The sequence below is a fragment of the Pectinophora gossypiella genome, chromosome 29 (assembly GCF_024362695.1).
Source record: "Pectinophora gossypiella chromosome 29, ilPecGoss1.1, whole genome shotgun sequence".
Classification (NCBI taxonomy): Eukaryota; Metazoa; Arthropoda; class Insecta; order Lepidoptera; family Gelechiidae; genus Pectinophora; species Pectinophora gossypiella.
The window spans coordinates 3,100,565-3,126,045 of record NC_065432.1 but is presented as its reverse complement, the minus strand read 5'-3'; the positions used below and the strand labels follow the sequence as shown (position 1 = coordinate 3,126,045).

General features: G+C 40.5%; 2 protein-coding genes across 2 annotated transcripts in view; one reads left to right on the top strand and one right to left on the bottom strand.

The window, feature by feature from the left end:
• LOC126379349 (uncharacterized) overlaps positions 1 to 8,637 on the bottom strand; it is a 113,982-nt gene extending 105,345 nt beyond the window's left edge. The window contains exon 1 of the mRNA XM_050028055.1: positions 8,375 to 8,637. Within this exon, the coding sequence (XP_049884012.1) occupies positions 8,375 to 8,528 (154 nt within the window). The 5' untranslated portion in view covers positions 8,529 to 8,637. The remainder of the gene's footprint in view (positions 1 to 8,374) is intronic.
• Positions 8,638 to 9,105: 468 nt separating this feature from the next.
• LOC126379440 (ATP-dependent RNA helicase abstrakt) lies at positions 9,106 to 24,393 on the top strand. The gene is made up of 14 exons (XM_050028195.1): positions 9,106 to 9,401; positions 9,804 to 9,986; positions 10,891 to 11,058; positions 11,412 to 11,601; positions 11,964 to 12,100; positions 12,533 to 12,630; positions 13,205 to 13,368; positions 14,034 to 14,136; positions 15,861 to 15,963; positions 17,180 to 17,296; positions 19,293 to 19,388; positions 20,625 to 20,719; positions 21,438 to 21,537; positions 23,252 to 24,393. Exons 1-14 carry the CDS (start codon positions 9,182 to 9,184, stop codon positions 23,338 to 23,340), a joined length of 1,863 nt encoding a protein of 620 aa, XP_049884152.1. The 5' UTR covers positions 9,106 to 9,181; the 3' UTR covers positions 23,341 to 24,393.
• The last annotated feature ends 1,088 nt before the right edge of the window (positions 24,394 to 25,481 follow it).

The following is a 25,481-nucleotide window of genomic DNA, read 5'->3' as shown; positions in this document are numbered from 1 at the left end:
TATGTAGTCAAGCAATGAGGGTATGAAAAAATAGACCTAAAATTCTACTCCTTACGTTTTTACTCTGATCCTCGAATCTTGTCTAGATTAGAGTCAATTAAAAGTTGAATGTGGTCCGGCTGTAGAGGATTCTCTGCAGCCAACAAATTTTATGGTACAAAGCTTACCAGATTTATTTATGCATTGAAATAAAAGTATAACATTTCTACTTTCTACTGAAGTCACTTTTTTGGAATAAAACCTAACATTTATTTAATTATGATCAAAAGTAAGGTGTCCGGCCAATGATTATCTGATTTAAAAATATATTTTTCAGTTTATGAGACGATAAACATGTTTCACGTGTATTATCTGAATCTAAACAAAACATTTTACAATAAAGGTCTTACTACAACCCTTAGAAAGCCTTAGTTTTACTTAAAATAACAATTAATAATGTTAGGATACAAACATGTTCTAAACGCCTGACAAAATATTAATAGCTTTGCATTTTTATTTCGAAGCTTCCGATATCTGTTCGTCTGTCTGTATAACTGTCTGTAACCGGCCTCTGCAGACCAAACGGTGAGTGCTAGGAGACTAAACTTACAGAATAAGTGTTATGGTAACCGCTCTCATGGCAAAAGTAAAATTTTCGAATGTATCTATAAAAATTAGCTGAAGCCCGCGGTTTTGTCCGCGTAGACTCACATTTGACTGGTTTTTCTCTTTCTAGCTTACGTAGAACGTTTCTGGCTACACATATCAATTGAAATACAAATCGTGAGACTAGAATAAGTGGGGCAAAAAGGAAAGATGGTTATCATCACAACAGAGAATAAAAAGGAAGAGGATGTGTAACTAGCGCCGGTATTGGAAAAATATCGTTATTTACAACAGCACTATATTACATAGACATTAGATAGATTTTTTTATAGATACATTCGAAAATTTTACTTTTGCCATGAGAGCGGTTACCATAACACTTATTCTGTAAGTTTAGTCTCCTAGCACTCACCGTTTGGTCTGCAGAGGCCGGTTACAGACAGTTATACAGACAGACGAACAGATATCGGAAGCTTCGAAATAAAAATGCAAAGCTATTAATATTTTGTCAGGCGTTTAGAACATGTTTGTATCCTAACATTATTAATTGTTATTTTAAGTAAAACTAAGGCTTTCTAAGGGTTGTAGTAAGACCTTTATTGTAAAATGTTTTGTTTAGATTCAGATAATACACGTGAAACATGTTTATCGTCTCATAAACTGAAAAATATATTTTTAAATCAGATAATCATTGGCCGGACACCTTACTTTTGATCATAATTAAATAAATGTTAGGTTTTATTCCAAAAAAGTGACTTCAGTAGAAAGTAGAAATGTTATACTTTTATTTCAATGCATAAATAAATCTGGTAAGCTTTGTACCATAAAATTTGTTGGCTGCAGAGAATCCTCTACAGCCGGACCACATTCAACTTTTAATTGACTCTAATCTAGACAAGATTCGAGGATCAGAGTAAAAACGTAAGGAGTAGAATTTTAGGTCTATTTTTTCATACCCTCATTGCTTGACTACATAACGTAATTTCTGAGATTCACAGTGGTCCGGCTGGGGAGCATTGCTCTCTGGCCGCACCACAAATAATATCATTTTTCTTTTAACTCTTTGCCGTACTATTTTTTTCTTGGTATGCAGATGAAAGTAGACATTATGTAGCGCGTATTGAGTTCATTCGCAATTGCGTACTAAATAGTGGTCCGGCTAGGGAGCATCACACGGAAAAGTTAATGTGACATGGTACCAAAGTGTATACATATTAATGTTCGTGACCGTACATGTAACTGTAGACTTTTCGGTCTAAAGTAATATAAGCATATAATATTCTAGATAGATCGCGCCGGCGTCGGCTTAATGATGATACACAGATCGAAAGAATTACACATGGACAGCAGGAGGACCCGGTAGTATAATGGTTAACCCCTTAAACGCCGGAACGCGGATCTCGACCAGACACAATGTAAAATCTATTGTGTCTGGTATCTCGGCATATGAGAGGTTAAAACACCCATCCCAGCATCAGAAGAGCCCATCTGAGTCATAAATAGTCTTTGCACGTCACTTCAGCTGTCAAGTGTTAACAGAGGCAAACCTGCTCTGGAAGTTTTATTCAGTTTTGTGTCTAAACAGTGATAAAGTGACTGCAAAACATTACTAAAGTGCAATTCATAAACTGTGGAATCTGTGACATTGTTATTCGCGCGTGAAACACCCAAATAATAACAAAAATAGTGCATTGAATACCGCGAGTGACAATCTAACGGCGTCAAAATCAAAATCTACCCTCATTCATTTTATTTTATCTTCCAATCGTTCGACTATCTCTTTTACTTTCATCTGTCATAATGACAACTGACATCTGTATCAGTGTTGCCATTATAGGAAACTATTAAACTCCCAAAACCTACAAAAAAAAAAATGTCGGAAGTGGCTGGCCAGGATTCCGACAAAGAAAAAGCCACTAGTGGAAATTTAACACCTAAGAATAAATTCCCACTGCCAACATATAGAAAAATAAACCTAGACCCGCATAATCAAATAGATGATGGTGAAAATGACTGGCAGACAATACCAGTGCTCAGACAAAGGAAAAGGATGCGCTCAAGCCCCACACCGCCGCCAACTGATCGTTTTAATACTCAAAATCGTTTTTCGCAACTAAACGTAGATGAAATATCAGAAAAATCAGAAACTATTGCTCCGAAAATTTACAAACCACCACCTATAGTACTGTATGGAATAAAGAACATCTCCAAACTCAAGGAGGTCATCGAAAATGTCTTAGATCAATCCCAATACTCATTCAAGATTGTAACGAAAAATCAATTACGTGTTACAACTGTTAATACCAGTGCCTACAAAAAGCTTATGGAAGTGGTTCGTGAAAAACAACTAATAGGCCATACATTCATTCCTAAAAGTGACAGACCCTACAGGATTGTAATTAAAAACTTACACCACTCTACACCAACTGATGCTATAAAGGAGGCCATTGAAAATACGGGAAACACTGTAATTGGCGAAATAATAAACGCTAGACATGGTTCCGAAAAGACACCTCTCTCAACCTGGTTTGTCAACCTTGCTCCCGGGCCTAACAATGAGATAGTAAAAAATCTGAGATACATTTATCATACTTCTATATCGATTGAAGACCCCAAGCGTAAGAAAACAATTCCCCAGTGTAAACGCTGCCAACAATATGGTCACACCAAAAACTACTGTATGCGCCCCTACAGATGTGTGAAGTGCGCAGAAAACCATAATACAATCGACTGCCCAAAAAAAGATAGAAAACAGCCGGCTAAATGTGCACTATGTCTAGGCGATCATGCTGCAAATTACAAAGGCTGCAAAGTATTCCAAGAAATACAGAAGAGGAAATTCCATTCAAGAATTACACAGAGTACTGTAACATCACAAAACAAAACGCAAGAGATGAATGCTTTCACCACAACTGACCTACCCCACAAAGAAATACAACATGAAAAAAGTATGACGTCAGCAAACCCTGAAATCACATATGCTCAAATTACAGCAGGAACTAACCTAGAACTAATCTTAGCCAAACAATCTGAAAAGTTAGATCGTCTCATTGACCAAATGGGAACCCTCATGGGTCTCCTGACAACAATTGTCAATAAATTGGTCCACTAAAATGGCAGTTAAAATAGCTACATGGAACATTAACGGCCTTCTTGGGAAGAAACATGAAGTGGAGGCATTTATAAAAATGCACAATATAGATGTCTTACTGGTTACCGAGGCACATCTTACGGCTAAGGTATCATTCCGTCTCGATGGTTATAACACCTATGCCACTTATCATCCAGATAACACAGCACATGCAGGCACAGCAGTAATCATCAAACAAAATGTGAAACACCATACACTACCAGAGTACCGAACTCCTAAAATACAAGCGACATCTATATTGATATACGATAAACAGAGTTCTATTACAATATCATCTGTGTATTGTTCTCCAAAACAGAAAAGAAATCCTGAAACAATTGAAGACGATTTTAATAGTTTCTTTCAAACACTCGGCAATAGAGTAATAGCAGGAGGTGACTGGAATGCTAAACACACTATGTGGGGCTCGCGTCTTACAAACACCAGGGGACGTCAGTTATACAAGAGCATACGCCAACAACAATTCGACATTCTGTCGACCGGACAAGCTACTCATTATCCAACAGACTCAACCAAAATCCCGGATCTGTTAGACTTCTTCGTCTACAAAGGGGTTCAATCTCACTTTCTCGCCATTGAAAGCTGCCTGGATTCTTCATCAGACCATGTACCACAAATCGCAACCTTGAGTTTTACCTTGATACATCGAACAATTCCTGCTTACTTATACAATAAGCACACAGACTGGGGTGCGTTCTACCAACACCTAAATGAAAACCTAGATCTCAGACTAAGTATGAAAACGAATGAAGACATCGATAGTGCTGCCGAGTACATAACAAAGAACATTCAGGAAGCTGCATGGCTGTGTACTCCAATACCCCGAGTAACATCAAAGGCACCGTTCAACCAATACATACCAAATGTCGTCAGGGAGAAAATCTTGGAAAAACGGCGCTTACGGAGAGTTTGGCATTGCAGTCGACACCCAGCTGATAAAAAGGACTTTAATAGAGCTGCGGCAGAGCTTAAAAAACTTTTGATTGATACCGAGAATGAAACGCTGGAAGTACATTTGCAAAACCTAACACCCGCTGCTCCCACCAAAAACGAATATTCGCTATGGAAAACCGTAAAATGTCGTGAAAAACCTCAATCAGCTCAGCATCCACTCAGAAATGTAAATGGCACGTGGGCAAAAACAGACCAAGAAAGGGCGGAAACGTTTGGATTGTTTTTAAGTGGTGTTTTTACGACCAACGAAGATCTTGGTGATAGAGATACGGATCGAGAGGTGACATCATTTCTAAAAAGCGATCTCCAGCTTAGTCCTCCTGTACGATGCTGTACGCCTGCAGAGCTACGTCGGACAATACATGACCTTGAACTCAAAAAAGCCCCCGGGTTTGACCTAATAACAGCGGAGGTGCTAAGAAACTTACCAAGAAAGGCGCTGGTCTTGATCGTTTCTCTGTTTAACGCCATATTAAGGTCTGCGTATTATCCAAGTATTTGGAAAGTCTCGCAGATAACAATGATTCCAAAACCTGGAAAGCCGCCACATCTGACGTCCTCATATCGACCCATAAGTCTTCTTCCGGTTCTGTCGAAGGTGTTTGAGAGAATCTTGGCAACACGACTGAATGAATGTCTCATGGAAGGGTCGCTCATTCCAGAACATCAATTCGGGTTTCGGAGGCATCACTCAACTATTGAGCAGGTGCATAGAGTGTGTGAGCACGTTAGAAAATCCCTCGAATACAAGAAATACTGTTCAGGAGTGTTCCTCGACGTGCAACAGGCCTTTGACAAGGTCTGGCACGATGGCCTAAAGTACAAGCTCAAAAAAACGCTACCACATAATATGTACCTTCTCTTAGAATCCTACCTAGAGAGCCGCATTTTCTATGTTAAAATCAACGACGCAGTTTCAGACTTCTATGACATCAAGGCTGGAGTCCCCCAGGGATCAGTGCTCGGACCATTGTTATACCTCGTATTCACGGCTGACGTACCTGAGTCAGACAGTGTGATGACGGCTACATTCGCGGATGATACTGCTATCCTGTCATCGGACATTAACGCTGCGACTGCTTCAAGTAATCTGCAGATACATCTAGACAAGGTCCACACCTGGATGAAAGCCTGGCGTATCAAGGCTAGCGCAACAAAGTCCAACCACATAACTTTTACCTTGAGGAAAGAAGACTGCCCACCCGTGAAACTTGGCCAAGAGACCATGCCACACAATACAACAGTAAAATATCTCGGCTTTCATCTAGACCGGAAGCAAACTTGGAAAACACATATCCAAAAGAAACGTGATGAATGTAACCACCGATTTAGGACATTGAAGTGGCTCCTGGGCAGAAGATCACGGCTCTCCGTCGAAAATAAAATACTGGTGTACAAAACGGTACTGAAACCAGTATGGACTTACGGCATTCAGTTGTGGGGTGCTGCAAAAACATCAAATATGGAAATACTACAACGCTTCCAAAACGGAGTGCTCAAATCAATAGCGCAAGCACCTTGGTTCACTCGCATGGACGAACTACACGAGTACCTTGGAATGAGGACAGTTAAGCAAGAAATTGCCACAACTACAAGGCTATACAGAGATCGAATTACTCATCACCAAAACAAACTGGCCCGGAGTTTAAGTGACAACCACTATATGAGACGCCTCAAAAGGACGCACATATGGGATAGCATACAGTAGCACCTTAATGAAGGCAGCCTTCTAATGAGGGGGCCTGTCCTGCATGTTAATAAAACCAAACCATCAAAACTGCTTATGGTCAGTCGACCGATCGCATGTTTGGGCACAAAAATGAAAAAAAAAAAAGAAAAAAAAAAGTCTTTGCACGTAACGTAGGTTGGCTATTGGCTATCCTCTAGAGACTAGCAGCTTAGCTTAAGGGTTTTGAAGCATAAAAATAATTAACTTATGTAACAGGTACTAAAATATAGGTTCTCTAAACCGGCGTACAGTCATGAGCAATATAATGTACCCACTTTAGGACTCTGTCACACTAACATATTTGACATTTAGTGAGACTTACAGTTGAATTTGTCAAAAAAGATAATGTGACATGGTACCAAAGTGTATACATATTAATGCTCGTGACCGTACATGTATGAAATAATTGATGAATGTGTAGGAAGCAGGGGAAGAGTGTCAGGATCTAAGCAAATAGAATTCCGTGAGTTTATTTATGGTACTAAATAAAATATTTAAAGGATATATGATAACGCATCAATAAACTAAATCTATGTTACAGTATCATGTAACGGTTTTTTTATCTTGATTCTAATGTTATTTAAATTAGAAGCCATAGTGTAGAATAGGCATGGTATAACTGAGGTTTAAGCAGTGGGATCCCACTAGTGGAAGTTAATGTAAACAAACATAATAAACTTACATTTGCCAGTTCATTGAGAAACTGTTGTACTTTCTTACATTTCCTATCAAATATTATTTGAAAATCATTCATTTGAGGTGTGAACCCGTTTTCAAAAGGCGCGCTTTTGCAAGTTTTATACAAAAATCCGGACATAGTGCTGCAAAGGACTTTAGGCTTTTAGCCCTAAATTTCAGCCTACCGAGTCCTTTTTGGGACTAGACCAGTAAAATAGGGCTTTAAAAGCTTCGTCATTTTAAAAAACTTTTAGCCATTTTTAAAGTAGTAGGCTTTAAAAAAGCCTATAGCCTTTTTAATGTAGTAGGCTTTTAAAAAGCCTATAGCTTTTTTTAAAGTAGTAGGCTTTTTGGGACTGGAGTCTTTATTATCATTTTTTAGTAAAAGCCTTTTTACCGATTTCAAAAAAGGGAGTTATCAATTCGATACGTATGTATATAATATTATTGGAGCTACATAAAATTCACACATGATATTGGCCTTAAAAATCGGTTCTTCTGGCGTAAGTAATTTGTATGGGGCTGACGGGACGTGCTGTTACGTATTACTATAATTATTAGACTATTTCCATACTAATTGATAGTAAGAAGTTATTTTCCATATTCATAGTTAGTTAGCTAGTTGTGCATCTAACAATAAATCAATTTTTCACAGTGTTTGTGTAGGTATATATGTTTTTAAAGTTTGTTGTACCCACCCACACTTTTACTTTTTTTTACTTGAGAAAGGGACTGTATGTATAGCCTAAATAACCTTAAGGTCTAAGAGCTTCATAGGCTTTTTGAGCGTCTTATTTTATTAAATTAGTCTTAAACAAGGTTAGGCCTTTTTAAGGCCTTTAGGCTTATAACCAATAGGCTTGAATAGGCTTAACCCTAGCCTAGCCGCAAGTACTAAATGGCTTTATAGGTTTTTAGCCTACTAAGCTTTTTATTTAACAGTCTAGTCTTAAAATAAGGGCTAAAAGCCTAAAGTTCTTTGCAGCACTATCCGGACATCTTGATGGATGTATTAGCAATCTCATAGATCACAGCAGATTAGAAATTATCTTAAAATTTATGTAATAATTAATAAAAACACGTCACCCTCATCGCGATAGCGGTCGAAAATGCACTTTAACACCGGAAAACTCGCGAAAAATTCAAGAAATACGGAAAAACTGACAGTTTTTCGACGACAACTGTCGACTTTTGCGAACAAAGTTTACACTGCCTCAAGGTCGCAATAGACATGTTTTACGCATCGTGCGGGTTTATAAATAAAGAATGGCACTTACCTGGTCGTGTGATCAAATCTTGGCTTAGAGAAACGGGCAATAACACAGCATTATGTGTCAAGTCCTCGATAGACAACCCCGTCACCGCAGTAGACAGAAGTGGGTTTTTCACTATGTTCCTGTTCATGTGATCACCGAAACTTTTGTCCGTCATATTGTTGTGAAGTAATTAACCGGCAGAAACACGAATTTTCACCAATTTACACATTTGGAGGTCACAAAAAGTAAATTTAATTATGTGAAGTTACGTGTCACTTGCATATTTTGAGTTGACATTTTTATGACATTTGTTTGCAGATTTTTCGAATTACAAAAACAGCTGCTTTCTTTTATTTCTCTGTGAGATATAAAACGGTGACGTTTAGTTAGTTTATATAAGTACATGTTACAAAATATAATGTAAAAAATAATAACTATCACAGATTCGTTACAAAATAAAGAAATATAAAATTACCTATTTCAAGAAAATTTTATGTTTTTTGTCTTCATAACAAGCTTTGTAAACACAAATATTTTAACGTTTCGTTACATGTAGAATTACTGAACATTCTAACGCCCCTTGAGAAATATTTTTGCGTTAAATGGAATGTCTATCATTTGTGCGTTTATTTAAAACAATTGCAGAAATAGGTAATGATTGAAATAGAGAAAAGGATCCTCATTTTGTATTTGTCTTATCTCTTACTAAAACTATATCGTCATCCAAAATCGAACAAAAAGAATCGCTAAACAATACGAACGTGTGTTTGTTTTCATAATTCAATTGCTTGAATTTTCGTTAATTTCTTAGAATATATAATATTAACAATGTCGGAGAAGCAAGAGGACCGTCCGCCGCCGATAAAGCGGTACAGGCGGGAGTCAAAATCCTCGGAATCTGAGGAAGACATCGATAATTATGAACCTTACATCCCGGTGAAAGAACGGAAGAAACAACAGTTAATAAAGCTAGGAAGACTCACCCAGATCGCCGCTGAAGCCTCCGCGGAGACTAAAAGCTCTAGCGACAACGATCCCGATGACGAAAGTAAGTATTACAAGTTATTTTCATGATGTTATACAAGTTGCCATACTTTTGTAGTTATGTACCTACAATCCTAGATTCTTTTGTCTGTTTTATTATGTACAAATAAATAAAAACATACAGATTCACCCAAACCGTGCTTCGGAAGACACGTTAAGCCGTGGGTCCCTTACTGATGTAAGTAGTTGTTACATGAGCCATGTCAGGGGCCTTTGGCGGCTCAATAGTAATCCTGACACCAGGGCTGATGAGGTTGGCAATCGACCTCATAACCCACACGATAGTAGAGAAGAAGACCCTAAGAAGTAAGAAACTTATTAAACAAAAATTGTTTTAACAAAAACAGGAAATCAATAAAAAAAACTGACATTTTGATTCCAATTTTCTTTTTACTATCCTTCACAGCTTCGCAAGAAGAGTGGGGTCGGCGTTACAATGTCTCCCTGCTCGAGCAACACTCGGAGTTGAAGCGTATAGCGGAGGCCCGTGCCCTATCTGCGGCGGAGCGGCAAGCACGCGAAGAACAACACATATTGGAGAGTGTGGCGCAAAGCAAAGCTCTTATGGGTGTCGCTGAGTTGGCTAAAGGTAAACTTTTGTTATTATGTTACATTAGTGGACTCAGTTTTTCACACTAAAAGTTTTGCGGCTGTGGTTTACAATCCTGTCTCCAGATCAGCGTTACCAGCCAGACGTCCCGATTTTGGCGGGACGTCCCTATTTTTAAATCAAAATTCAATATGTCCCGCGCGGGACACGTTCAGTCCCGCTTTTCGGGAATAACTCGAGCGTGCGTGTAACATACTGAGAAACTGTGGCGGATGGCACAGACAAGTGTGGACTGGCAGGCGCGTAATGAAGGAAATCAGTGAGCAGGTAGTGAGTTGCGTTACGTGCGTAATTACAATTAAAATGCATTTTCTATGGATATTTTTGCTATCTATTGTCATATAAACGTAATTGGAAAAGTTTGTTCTAATAGGAGTCTAGGTGTTTTAAGCATTTTTCTCATAAAGGAAAACAATGGAAAGCACATGCTGCCTCTTTTCAAAAACTTATCAAATACTGTGTCTATGCAAAGCGATATAGTGAGTTTTTGTGGAGGAATTAAACTTTTACTTTACCCTACCTTACTTTAACATACCTTACCTCACCTTAGTTTACCTTACCCTACCATACCTTACCCTACCTTACTTTACCATACCTTTTTTTTAACGTTGGGAAATGCGTTACGCACACCACGCCGCCCGGAGGGACGACGTGGTTATGTGCGACTTCCCGGGTGTCGCCACCCGGTATACCCACTAAAACCCAACGGTGTTCCTCCTTGCCGCCGTGTGGCGGGGATACGGGAACGCATACTTTACCATACCTTACCCTACCTTACTTTACCTTACCTTACTTTACCTTACCTTACCTTACCCTACCTTACTTTACCTTAAAGTGTTTTATTATTAATTATTAATATTGTTAAAACACACTATTTTCCCAGGTATCCAGTACGAGGAGCCAATCAAGACATCGTGGCGTCCTCCGCGATGCATCATGGAGCTGCCTCCGGAGCGCCACGAGAGAGTGAGACAGAAGCTGAGGATACTGGTGGAAGGAGAGGACGTGCCACCGCCCATACGCACTTTCCATCACATGAAGTTGCCTAAAGGTAAATAAGTTCTTCTAGTAATTCGAAGGCCTTTGCAAATGGGCACAGATATCTACTTAAATGTTACCATTTAATAACAACCTCCGTGGTTCAGTTGTTGAGTGTTGACGATTTATGCCCTCCGAAGCACGGAATCATCTTACTTTTTCCAAAGTCCTTACCAAACAATGGACAGTCTCAAAAAGTGATTTCGACAATGTCCCCATCGGGAATTCGAACCCGGACCTCCAGATCGTGAGCCAGAGCTCTAACCACTAGACCACGGAGGCTGTTAACCTGTATTAAAATTAAATTAAGATTTGTTATATGTTTCTTGCGATAAATTGATTGATTTTGTTTTCTTTTGTCGTAAGGTATTCTGCAAGGCCTGCAAGCGCGCGGAATCCGGCAGCCCACCCCCATACAGGTGCAGGGCATCCCGGCGGTGCTGAGTGGACGCGACATGATAGGGATCGCCTTCACGGGCTCCGGGAAGACCCTCGTGTTCACGCTGCCGCTGCTGGCACTGTGCCTCGAGCAGGAGGTCAAAATGCCCTTCATCAGGTGAGGGAACGGCCTCCACGATCCAGTGGTTGACCGCTGGGCTCACGATTGAGAGGTCCCAAGTTCGAATCTAGGTGGGGCTGGCTTTGTGTCTGGGCGTAATGAAAACGGTCATCATTTAAATCCAAAAACAAAGATAAAAGATGCACATGTGGTGGAATATGCTCCATATCCTCTCTAGGTTGATTGAGGGGAGGACGAAGAGAGGCGTGTGCCCAGCAGTGGGATGTATATAGGCTGTTTATGTTATATTATTTTTATATATGATTATGACTTAAAATAAAATTAGATGGCGTCGGCAGGAATAAGCACCAGTTCCAATCTTTTTTTTCATTGTTTCTTTCTTTTCATTATCTTCATAGAAACGAGGGTCCTTACGGGCTGATCATCTGCCCGTCCCGCGAGTTGGCAAAACAAACCCACGACATCATCCAGCACTTCGTCAAACACCTCAAGATCTCCGGAATGCCTGAGATCAGGAGTTGCCTCGCTATTGGAGGTATGTTATGCGGGATCGGAGCAATCCTCTGCTCACCCCGGTGGGGAATAGGCGCGAGTTTATGTAGTCCAGTGGTTGAGCGTTGGGCTCACGATCCGAAGGTCTCGGGTTCGAATCCCGGTGGGGACATATCAGAAAAATCACTTTGTGATCCCTAATTTGGTAAGGACATTACTGGCTGATCACTTGATTGTCAGAAAGTGAGATGATCCGTGCTTCGGAAGGCACGTTAAGCCGTTGGTCCCGGTTACTACTTACTGATGTAAGTATGTAGTCGTTACGTGAGCCATGTCAGAGGCCTTCGGCGGCTCAATAGTAACCCTGACACCAGGGTTGATGAGGTTGGTAATCCACCTCAAAACTCACACGATAGCTCCGCGTTTGAGAAGCTATCGCAGATGGCAGTATCAATAAATATTTGTGTCTTAACAGGGGTGGCAGTATCAGAATGTATGGAGGTGATACAAAGGGGAGTCCACATCATGGTAGCTACCCCAGGGAGACTTATGGACATGCTCGACAAGAAGATGGTACGTAATCATACTTTCATGCTTCTTCAGCTATACTCAACACAAAAACCGTAGTCATGACAACCATGCAAACAAACCCCCCATGGTCTGAGCGTTGGGCTCACGATCCGGAGGTCCCGGGTTTAAATCCCGGTGGGGACATATCACCAGTATCACTTTTTGATCCCTAGTTTGGTTAGGACATTACTGGCTGATCACCTGATTGTCCGAAAGTAAGATGATCCATGCTAAGAAGGCACGTTAAGCGTTGGTCCCGGTTACCACTTACTGATACAAGTTAGTAGACGTTACATGAGCCATGTCAGGGGCCTTTGGCGGCTCAATAGTATCTCTGACACCAGGGTCGATGGGGTTGGTTATCCACCTCACAGCCCACACGATAGAAGAAGAAGACCCGTCTCTTTATTTTTCGCCGGATAAGAAGATTACAGGTATAACTTAAAATAAAATTAGATGGTGTGCACTGAAATTTGTACTACTGTCCAGCTAAAATTCTGGATAAGTTGCTATAAAATATGATGCATGTGCCTACCCCATTAGGGATACAGGCGTGATGCTCTGTTGTTGTTTCCAGATCCGTCTAAACGTATGCCGCTACCTTTGCATGGATGAGGCGGATCGCATGGTGGACATGGGGTTCGAAGAAGACGTGAGAACCATCTTCTCATACTTCACCGGACAGAGGCAGACGCTGCTCTTCTCCGCCACCATGCCGCGCAAGATACACAACTTCGCCAGGTATGGGGCCTAGTTTTGTGAACGGGGCCTACTTTTATGGGTGTGGCCAACTTTTATGAATGGGGCTTACTTTTATGAATGGGGCCTACTTTTATGAATGGGGCCTACTTTTATGAATGGGGCCTACTTTTATGGATGGGGCCTACTTTTATGAATGGGGCCTACTTTTATGAATGGGGCCTACTTTTATGAATAGGGCCTACTTGTATGTGTGGGAATATTGTGATGTGATCCAGTGGTGCTCCTGCATCAAGAACACCGCATGGTGTACATGGAGTTCGAAGAAGACGTGAGAACCATCTTCTCCTATTTCACCGGACAAAGGCTAACGCTGCTCTTCTCCGTCACTATGCCGCGCAAGATACATTTCGCCAGTTATGAGGCCTAAGTGGGACCTACTATTGCAAATGGAGCCTACTTTTACAAATGGGGCCTATTTTTATGAATGGAGCTCATTTATGCGAATGGGGCCTACTTTTACAAATGAGGCCTACTTTTATGAATGGGGCCTTCTTTTACAAATGGGACCTACTTTTATGATTGGGGCCTACTTTTATAAATCTGACCTACTTTTACGAATAAGACCTGATTTACCAAGTCGGTGTAACACAGGACCACAATGACCTAGTCTAATATCACAAAGTAAATTAGTGTCCTTGCCCCAGGTCCGCCCTGGTGAAGCCGGTGACGGTGAACGTCGGCCGCGCAGGCGCAGCCTCCCTCAACGTTCGACAGGAGTTGGAGCCTGTCAAGGCAGAGGCTAGGACGGTAAGTCTGTTAACCCTGGCGTTAGTGCTTAAAGTCGTAAGACCGAATGTTCTTTTAAAATCCAAAACCCATTGTTTAATTATTGTACCTGGAAATCTCGGCGTTAAGAGGTTTTAAGGTAACACGGAACACCTTTTGCTAATGTTCCAATTCTTAGCTTCACATCTTGAAAACTGCGACAAGTCCTATATAAAATGTCAACCCCTCTTTGAAGGGGTTGGGGGCAGATTTTAAAAAAAAGACGCACCAATTTTTTGTTAGTTACAAATAGTCCGCATACCAATTTTGAGCTTTCCCATTTATATAAGAACACCAGGTATGCACAAAACTGACAGCTAGCATTTTCAAGGTAAGCCCAGCTGACGTCATCCGACCCTGCGTTGCCATTTCGTAAAAAATAAATTACCCACGACCAATGTTTTTAATTTACTTTTAATAAAAGGTTTACGTGCATTTTTAATGATTTTTGTATACGTGATAAATATTAGTAATTACTTAAATACTTTAGTCAGTAATTCACTTAATTTTCAATAATAAAATTTACGTCCTTAGAATGTTGGAGATACCAATTGAATGGTAACACTTACGTCATCAATGGGCTAGCAATGGCGGCTTGTCATAGGATGGAGCATACCTGGTGTTCTTATGAGGGTGGCTGGCTTTCGCGTCAACTCGTGATCGGCCTGCTTCTGTCAGGGAGCTCATAAAACATTGTTTCTGTGATAAAGTCACATAAACTCTTTATTTTTCACTTTCCTTCCACCGACTGCAATTAGAATACCATTGTATTTAAGTCTATAAATTATGTAATACAAACTGGATTTAAAAAAAAAGAAAGAAAAACATGAAACAGTAGGACAAGGCCCTGTGCTGGGAGGTTTTCTGGCCACGTCTTTCCCTCAGCGGTACAGATTCCGATGTGGTAGTAGTTTTACAGCTAGTTACATAATATGTAATTTAATTCTTGACGTTCAAAAAGCGCTAACTTTGTAAGCCAATTTTTAAAAATAAATATTTTTGAATTTTTTTTTTTAATTTTTAAGACAATTTTGAAAAATTAATATTTTTTTTAATACCAAAAATTAATATTTTTGAATTTATTTACTTTTTATTTTTTTTATACCATGAATCCATCAATCCGCACTGGGCCCGCGTGATTTTATTTTATTTATTTATTTATGTAATCGTTAACAATTTTTACATTGTGTTCGACATTATATATAATAATAATAATCCATTTAACATATTTAAACATTTCATGACAAGAACATAACAATTTTACATATACAAAAATAATTAATAACATAAAATTTATAGCAATTAATAATAATTTAAATAGCAAAAACAAAGTAACAATGTCAATGAATTGAATTGAATTAAGCAATAATGTCAAAATTTCAAAGGTATTTAGATTTAAGGATGTCAAGTTCAATAAAAAAGAAATATATATAAAAAAAAATAATAATACAATAGTGTCATGTTAATTTCATAATCAATTTTCATTTTTTTTTGTCATTATAAAATTCATCAACTGTGTAGTAACACTTCTTCAAAAGATATGACTTAAGTTCTACTTTAAATTTTCTAAGATCAGTTATGCTTTTTAGATGGTTTAAGGCCCGATCTCCCTATCCATCCACAGGGAAGGCCCGTGCCCCAGCAGTGGGGACGTTAAAGGGCTGGTGATGATGATGATGATACTATGAAACTGCTAATGTTTCCAGGTGCACTTACTACAATGTCTGCAGAAAACTCCACCGCCAGTGCTGGTGTTCGCGGAGAGGAAACAAGATGTGGACGCTATTCATGAATACCTGCTGCTTAAAGGTGATGGCAACACTGTAATCCAAATGTAAGATGAACCGTGCTTCGGAAGGCACGTTAAGCCGTTGGTCTCGGTTACTACTTACTTACTGATGGAAGTACGTAGTCATGTCAGGGGCCTATGGCGGCTCAATAATGACCCTGACACCAGGGTTGATGAGGTTGGTAATCCACCTCACAACCCACACGATAGAAGAACACTGTAATTATTATGTACTTAGGCCCGGAGGTATATGTATACAGGGTGTTAGTGACATCGTAACGAATACTGAGGGCGATGATTGAGACCATGATTCTGAGTTGATATCAAGTGGAATTTTCCGTCGCCAAAGTAAAGAACTGTAAGTAATTTAAAAAACCATTAAATATTTCATTCATTTTCCGAAGGAAAATTCCAGTTGATATCGACTCAAAATCATGGTCTGAATTATCGCCCTCAGTATTCGTTACGATGTCACTAACACCCATTCGTACTTGTACAGTCATGAGCAATACAATGTACCCACTTTAGGACTCTGTCGCACTAACATATTTGACATTTAGTGAGACTTACAGTTGAATTTGTCAAAAAAGTTAATATGACATGGTACCAAAGTGTATACATATTAATGCTCGTGACCGTACGGGGTGTAAGTGACATCGTAACGAATACTGAGAGGGATGATTCAGCTCATTATACTTGGTTAAGATCAAGTGAAATTTTACATTGCAAAAGTATAGAATTGAAAATTATTTAAAAATCGCAAAAAAATATGTGAATTTTGCGACGGAAAATTCCACTTGATATTAACTCAGAATTATAGTCTGAATCATTCCCCTCAGTATTCGTTACGGTGTTACTAACAGCCTGTATTATATTTAAGTTTATATATTCTTCTCTCGTGTGGGTTGTGAGTTGGATTACCAACCACATCAACCCTGGTGTCAGGGTCATTATTGAGCAGCCATAGGCCCCTGACATGACTCATGCAACGACTACTTACATCAGTAACTAGTAACCGGGACCAATGGCTTAACGTGCCTTCCGAAGCACGGATCATCTTATTTCTTGGACAGTCAGGCGATCACCCTGTAATGTCCTAACCAAACTAGGGATCACAAAGTGATCTTTGTGATTTGTCCCCACCGAGAATCAAACCTCTGGATCGTGAGCACATCGCTCAACTGGACCACAGAGGCCGTCTGTTTGTATATTTGTTTTTTATGTATATATTTGTAGGTGTAGAAGCAGTAGCCATCCACGGCGGGAAGGATCAGGAGGAGAGGTCCCGTGCGGTGGAGGCGTTCCGTCGTGGGGAAAAGGACGTGTTAGTGGCCACCGATGTCGCCAGCAAAGGTAAAACGATCTATACAAGGTGTTAGTGACATCGTAACGAAAACTTTGAGGGATGATTCTAGTGATGTTACGAATATCCGTATCCGTATCCGCGGCTATCCGAGATAAAAGAAAAATCCGTATCCGTGTCCGTTACTTTTCACGAGGATCTTTTACGGATCTTTTTCTAGTGATTATGTAGAATTATTAAATAAAAAACTATAAAATTCCATTCAGATTGTTTTTATTTCTTAAAATCAAATATTCGGCACATTTATATTGCAAACATTTAGATAGATAGATCTTTATAATGAAAGCAAGATAAAATATCACTTTTATAACAATGAAATAACTAAAACTTTAATCTTTTTTTTTTAAGAAAATAAAGATCCGGATCCGTATCCGCGGATCTTTACACTAAATATCCGTATTCAGATCCGTATCCGCGGATATACATTTTGAACGATCCGGCACATCACTAGATGATTCTAAGTAAGAAGATTAAGATTAATGACTAAATGATAAAAATATCTGGTATTGAATGTGTTCCTCTATTGTATTAAGTTTATACATACATACATAAGCAGCCTATATACGTCCCACTGCTGGGCACAGGCCTCCCCTCAATCAACCGGAGGGGCTATGGAGCATACTCCACCACGCTGCTCCAATTCGGGTTGGTGGATGCGTTTATACGGCTAATAGCCGGGACCAACGGCTTAACGTGCCCTCCGAAGCACGGAATCATGTTACTTTTTCGGACAATCAGGTGATTCAAGCCTGAAAAGTCATATATTCGGAGGTGTGTGACCTAACGTGGTTTGGAAGGTCAGATAGCGTACATACATACATACATAAACTCACGCCCGTAATCCCTAATGGGGTGGGCAGAGCCACAAGTAATCAAAGACAACTTGCAGCCACTGTTGATACGAAGTCCAAAGATGGATATGATGAATCTTATGGTGATAAGGGATCAGCCTATCGCCCATAACATTAGTCCATCATGTTAGAGGACACAATCCCTCTGTCGGTTTTTACGACATGCCCGGGAAGAGAAGCAGCTGAACGTGTTCTATGTTTTTTATATGCTCCCAGAACAGCATAGAAGCAGACAGCGCTTCTGTAAAAAACTGGACCTGTCAAATCTTTAGATTAGGTAACCCTGTGAGTAACGGGATAATGCTAGGAAGATGATGATGAATTTTCCGACAGGAAATTCCACTTGATATTAACTCAGGATCGTGAGCTGAATCATCCCCCTCAGTATTCGTTACGATGTCACTAACAACCCGTATGCTATCTTACAATAATTACGATATTAGTTAGTGATTATTTAGAAGATGAGGAGGCTCGGCGTCGCTCAGCGGGCAATGGAGAGAGCTATGCTCGGTATTTCCCTGCTCGATCGAATCAGAAATGAGGAGATCCGCAGGAAAACTAAAGTCACCGACAAAGCTCGGAGAATTGCCAAGCTGAAGTGGCAGTGGGCAGGACACATAGCGAGGAGAACCGATGGCCGATGGGGCGGAAGGGTTCTGGAGTGGCGACCACGTGTCGGACGACGCTCAGTGGGTAGGCCCGCTACAAGGTGGACCGACGATCTGGTGAGGGTCGCGGGAAGCCGCTGGATGCGGGCAGCGCAGGACCGATCGTCGTGGAGATCCTTGGGGGAGGCCTATGCCCAGCAGTGGGCGTCGTACGGCTAATGATGATGATTTAGAAGATATGAATGTATTTCATTAATTGTCTGAGAACTGATATTAGGCAGTTAAATTACTCAATTGTATAACAATATATATATATATTTTTTTTTTTAAAGAACGTCTAGGGCCCTGTGCAGAGGTTTTTCTTGCAGCTTCTTTTCCCCGGCTATACAGGTTGTGAGAAGCTGCAGTAGTTTTAGGCGGATGAGACGTTCGTTGTGTAAAAATTGACGATTCAAAGTGTAACTATGTTACCTACTGAATAAAGATATTTTAGAATTTGATATTGACCGCAACCTACTTCTCCGCAGGCCTAGATTTCCCGAACATCCAACACGTGATAAACTACGACATGCCGGAGGATATTGAGAATTACGTGCATCGAATAGGACGTACGGGGAGAGCAGGTAACAACAGTATTACATTTAGATTAATAATAATAATAATAATAAAACACTTTATTGCACACAAATTCACAAAACATTTACAGGGTAAACTTATTCTAAGGTGGGCAAGGCGGCCTTATCGCTAAGAGCGATCTCTTCCAGACAACCTTCGGCAGAGGATATAGTACACTTGTACAGCTGCAGTGTAGCGCGCAAAAAAGTAAAATAGAATAAGAGAAAAAACAAATAAATGAATAAATATTAGGCAGCTAAACTATATACTATAAATATATACATACAATGATACATATAAGTAAAAATAGAATATTAGTTGCAAGACAATGATTTAGCCAAGAAATAATAGTGTAATTTAGATTTGAAAATAGCCAATGACTTCGAATGCCTGATATCAGGAGGCAAATCATTCCACAAGTGCGTGGACTTCACAGTAAAAGAATCTCTGTAGTATCCAGACCTTGAGAAAGGAGCCTTGAAAGGAGATTAAATTGTGGGTTAATTAAAGAAATTAAAGAAAGAAACATTCATTATTGAGGACACCACAGACACTGATTACATATATATACAATGGCCCCGATTCCTGCAGACACCTCCTAATTTTACTTCAAGTTATACCTGTCATTTTCTTATCCGCCGAAAAGGAAAGGGACGGATGATTGACGGCTCTTAATTTAGGAAGCATGAGTAAATGAATGAATAACCCGGACGAATCAAAGAGGTATCTCGCTGGTATGCAAACCGTTTGACGTGTGCTGTCAACTTAATTCTGTCGGGTTATTGGCCAATGTAAAATTCTCAGACAGTTGTTTTAGATTTGTGCTTAAAATTGACGTTTGTTCCATAAATTTTATGCTTGCCTCCATGGTCCAGTGGTTTGAGCGTTGTGCTCACGATCCAGAGGTCCCGGGTTCGAATCCCGGTGGGGACACAACACGAAAATCACTTTGTGATCCCTAGTTTGGTTATAGGACATTACAGGCTGATCACCTGATTGTCCGAAAGAAAGATGATCTGTGCTTCGGAAGGCACGTTAAGCCTTGGTCCCGGTTACTACTTACTGATGTAAGTTAGCAGTCGTTACATGAGCCATGTCAGGGGGCCTTTGGCGGCTCAATAGTAACCCTGACACCAGGGTTGATGGGATTGGTAATCCACCTCACAACCCACACGATAGAAGAAATGATAAGGCCAAATATTGATTGGAATATCATTAAACGTTGACATTTCCTGTCCTGGCAGGCGGCGAGGGTGTGGCGACGACGCTACTGGGGCGGGCAGCCGACGACAGCGTGCTGCGGGACCTGGCGCACCTGCTGCGGGAGGCGCACCAGAAGGTGAGGACCACGGAATAGAAGAAAGAGTTTGGAAGGGTCAAAGGGAGCGCGCCATATTCAAATTCAAAAATATCTTTATTCATTTTTTTTTGGCGTGCCTTATTGTAGATTTGCCGCAGATGGCATTAACTACTTGGCCGGACAAATGGGGAGCGCTGAAGGCTCTCACCCGGTACAACGTTTAAGACAACAGGCCTGAGGGTGCCCAGTTGGGCGCGAACCTCTGCTCAGGGCGTCGTCTGAGAGGAAAAATATTTGAAAGAATTAATCGACCCTAGGGGGTCGATAGCGATAAGCGCTAAATGAGGGAAATCGTCGACCACGCCGGCGGGGTCGGTATCGGGGTCTATCTTTATTCAGTAGGTAACATAGTTACACTTTGAATCGTCAATTTTTACATAACGAACGTCTCATCCGCCTAAAACTACTGCAGCTTCTCACAACCTGTATAGCCGGGGAAAAGAAGCTGCAAGAAAAACCTCGACTTGCTCATACAAGTATGAGCCGCTGGTTACTACTTACTGATGTAAGTAGTCGTTATGTGAGCCATGTCAGGGGCCTTTGGCGGCTCAATAGTAACCCTGACACCAGGGTTGATGAGGTTGGTACTCCACCTCACAACCCACACGATAAGAAGATAAAGTTATATAGTGTAAGTTGGTTGGATTCGTGATTAGGTATTTTTGAATGAATTTATAAAAAGAACTGATGTGCCCAGGTGCCGTCATTCCTGCTGGACATGATAGGCGAGGCGGAGGTCCCGGCGGCTGACGGGCAGGGCTGCTCCTACTGTGGAGGCCTGGGGCATCGCATCACAGGTACACTTGTAGTGATAAGCCATCTCAGTACTCAAACCTTTATTGTATAAGATATGTACAGTCATGAGCAATATAATGTACCCACTTTAGGACTCTGTCGCACTGACATATTTGAAATTTAGTGAGACTTACAGTTCAATTTGTCAAAAAAGTTAATGTGACATGGTACCAAAGTGTATACATATTAATGCTCGTGACCGTACGCCGTAATTGCCATATACAAGCATATGTTAGTGACATCGTAACGAATACTGAGGGGGATGATTCAGACCATGATTCTGAGTTGATATCAAGTGGAATTTCCTGTCGGAACATTCATGAAAAGTTTAGTGTTTTTTAAATTAATTTTAACTTTTGCGATAGAAAATTCCACTTGATATTAACTCAGAATAATGAGCTGAATCATCCCTTCCAGTATTCGTTACGATGTCACTTACACCCCGTACAAGTACATACGATAGCCATACAAGTTTGTATGGGTGTTAGTGACAACGTAACGAATACTGAGGGAGATGATTCAAACCATGATTCTGAGTTAATATCAAGTGGAATTTCCTGTCGGAAAATTCATGAATTTTTTTTAAATTATTTTCTGTTCCATACTTTTGCGACGGAACAATCCACTTGATATCAACTCAAAATCATGGTCTGAATCATCCCTCAAAGTTTTCGTTACGATGTCTTTAACACTGTATATTATACATTGTTTTAAGTTTACGCGGTTATTATCATAATTAAAACACATAATAACGGGTTCTTGTTCGGGCCGCGTTTAAATGGGGATATGAGACTCTCGATATTTAGACACTGTTGCAAGTGCCATGATCACGGGATGACTCCAGTAGTAGGTGTTGTATAAAGCTTGAAACGGCCTAATGTGGTGAAAAAACGTGAGGACACAGTGAGTGCGGTTTGTCGTAGTGAGTTTCGTGCGAGTTCAGATGGTTCCGAACATTCCGATATCAAAAACATAAACAAGCGGCAAAGAAAGAGGGTAGACAGATATGTCTGCCCTTCCTACTCCACTCCAATCTCATCAGTCATCCCGTGATCATGGCACTTGCAATAGTGTCGAAATATCGGGAGTCTCATATCCCGTTATTATGTGTTTTAATCACTGTATATTAGTCACAATACCGTAACCCTATAAATGTAAAAATGTTTTAATGTTTGTGATGTGGTTGTACTTTATAAATAAACAAAATAAACCTTTAAAGGGCTCCAATCAGATATTAGTTTAACGGCCTCTATGGTCCAGTTGAGCGTTGGGCTCACGATCCGGAGGCCCCGGGTTCGAATCCCGGTGGGGACATATCACAAAAATATTTTTTTTCTTTTTTTTTCCTTTTTTGACGTGACTTATTGTAGATTTGCCGCAGATGGCATATTAACTACTTGGCCGGAAGAATGGGGAGCGCTGAAGGCTCTCACCCGGTACAACGTTTAAGACAACAGGTCTGAGGGTGCTCAGATGGGCGACTATATCTTCTATTTTCGTGATTTTTTAAGTCATCATTCATCATTATCAGCCGTACGACGCCCACTGCTGGGCATAGGCCTCCCCCAAGGATCTCCACGATCGGTCCTGCGCTGCCTGCAACCAGCGGCTTCCCGCGACCTTCACCAGATCGTCGGTCCACCTTGTAGCGGGCCTACCCACTGAGCGTCGAACCCACCCGATTTTTTAAGTAAACTACAATATTTCTGTTTCCAGAATGTCCGAAACTGGAGGCGGTACAGAATAAGCAGGCATCCAACATCGGCCGCCGAGACTACCTGGCTAACACCGCTGCCGACTATTAAGGCATTAAATATTATAAGATGTACATTGGCCCCGATTCCTGCAGACACATCCCAATTTTATCGTAAGTTATACCCGTCATTAAGAGCAATTAATTATATAGTACAGTCATGAGCAATATAATGTACCCACTTTAGGACTCTGTCGCACTAACATATTTGACATTTAGTGAGACTTACAGTTCAATTTGTCAGTTCAATTAATGTGACATGGTACCAAAGTGTATACATATTAATGCTCGTGGCCGTATTCCATAAATTTTATGCTTGTCGATTACCCGTCCCTTTCCTTTTCGGCGGATAAGAAAATGACAGATATAACTTAAAATAAAATTAGATGGTGTCTGGAATCATCATCATTATTTGGGTTTGTAAATATTGAATAAATTGTATCTTAAGACCGATTTAGTGTTTGAAGGTTTATACAGAGTGTTAGTCAGTGAAAACTTTGGAGGATTTTTCAGACCATTACTCTCCGACCGACCTCTGTGGTCCAGTAGTTGAGCGCTGGGCTCACGATCCGGAGGCCCCGGGTTCGATCCCGGTGGGGACACATCACAAAAATTACTTAATGGTCCCTAGTTGGTTAGGACATTACAGGCTGATCACCAGATTGTCCGAAAGTAAGATGATCCGTACTTCGGAAGGCACGTTAAGCCGTTGGTCCCGGTTACTACTTACTGATGTGAGTAGTCGTTGCATGAGCCATGTCAGGGGCCTTTGGCGGCTCAATAGTAACCCTGACACCAGGGCTGATGAGGTTCGTACTCCACTTCACAACCCACACGATAGAAGATTACTCTTGAGTTGATATTAAGAGGAATTTTCGTCGCGTTCCAACCCTTCAAAATTATAGTTACAAAATAAAACAACAAAATAGTAGCAAATTAAGTATATTTGAGACTTCTATAAATACCAAATAAATGCTAATTTTGAGACCGAAACGTTAACAAGTAATTTCATGAGAATACGAACCATATTTGTCTAATAATTTAGAACTATGACACAAACAGTACATAAGTGAATATCACTTTACAAAATTCATAACAAACGCAATTGCTCAACAAAAAGGCAATTTACAGGTTAGAGACATCGTAACGAAAACTTTGAGATGATTCAGTTCATGATTCTGAGTTGATATCAAGTGGAATTTCCTGTCGGAAAATTCATTAAAATTTTTGTGTTTTTTTGGCATAGAACCCAAATTTAAGATTTAAGATGCCAGTCGTGCGGCCGCTACTGTCGCTCTCGCATCGGACTTTACAGCCATTTTAAAAGCAGCTACAGAAACGCTGTTTGGATCATCTGATAAAGATGTAAAGGTCTGAGATGAATGGCAATAGACTCGCCTCCTGTTACATGGGGCTCAAACATAGCTGGCGGGGAGTGGGTATAAACCCAGGGTGTTAGCGACACCGTACCGAATACTCAGGGGGATGATTCAGCTCACGATCCTGAGTTAATATCAAGTGGAATTTTCCTTCGCAAAAGTCATCATTTCTTGTAGGTGGCAATTCCATGCTACTTTTTTAGGGAAAAATAGGGCAGTGGTTTCCCTCTTGCCTTCCGCCCCACAGTACTCTGTCTGACGCGAGTGGGATGGCGCCCAGAGTAGTCTATTACAAAGCCATACTAGGACTCCTGTCCTCCGCCTCTGAATAGTACTGACAGTTAAAAAAAAGCAAAAGTATGGAATTGAAAATATAAAAAAAACACAGTAACACTATCATGAGTTTTGCGACGAAAAATGTATAGGCATCGAAAATAATTTTCGAAAAAACAGAAAAGAATCATGTATTTTGCGACGGATAATTCCGCTTGATATTAACTCGGAATCATGAACTGAATCATCCCCCTCAGTATTCGTTACGATGTCACTGACACCCTGTATACTGTACACCTCTGCCTACCCCTTCTGGGATACAGGCGTGATACTGCTGTTGCATCTTGATCTATGGCCGAATAGTGGGATAGACGCCCGGTAGTGGGACGGAACTCACGTATTCTAAGATGTTAACTCCATTTTTCCTCGACTCCGTCCCCAGTTAAGGCGACCTCAAGGTCTTCCTCAAACTCAGCTCAAAATCGGTATTCTCAGACGGCGCCTCAACCTTACCTCGAGTTTACTCCAGTAAGGCATGACG

Coding starts and splice junctions, on each gene's coding strand:
- LOC126379440 (XM_050028195.1), top strand. CDS start 9,182: ATGTCGGAGAAGCAAGAGGACCGTCCGCCGCCGATAAAGCGGTACAGG. Junction 11,602..11,963: donor GTCAAAATGCCCTTCATCAG/GTGAGGGAACGG, acceptor TTATCTTCATAG/AAACGAGGGTCCTTACGGGC. Junction 12,631..13,204: donor ACATGCTCGACAAGAAGATG/GTACGTAATCAT, acceptor TGTTGTTTCCAG/ATCCGTCTAAACGTATGCCG.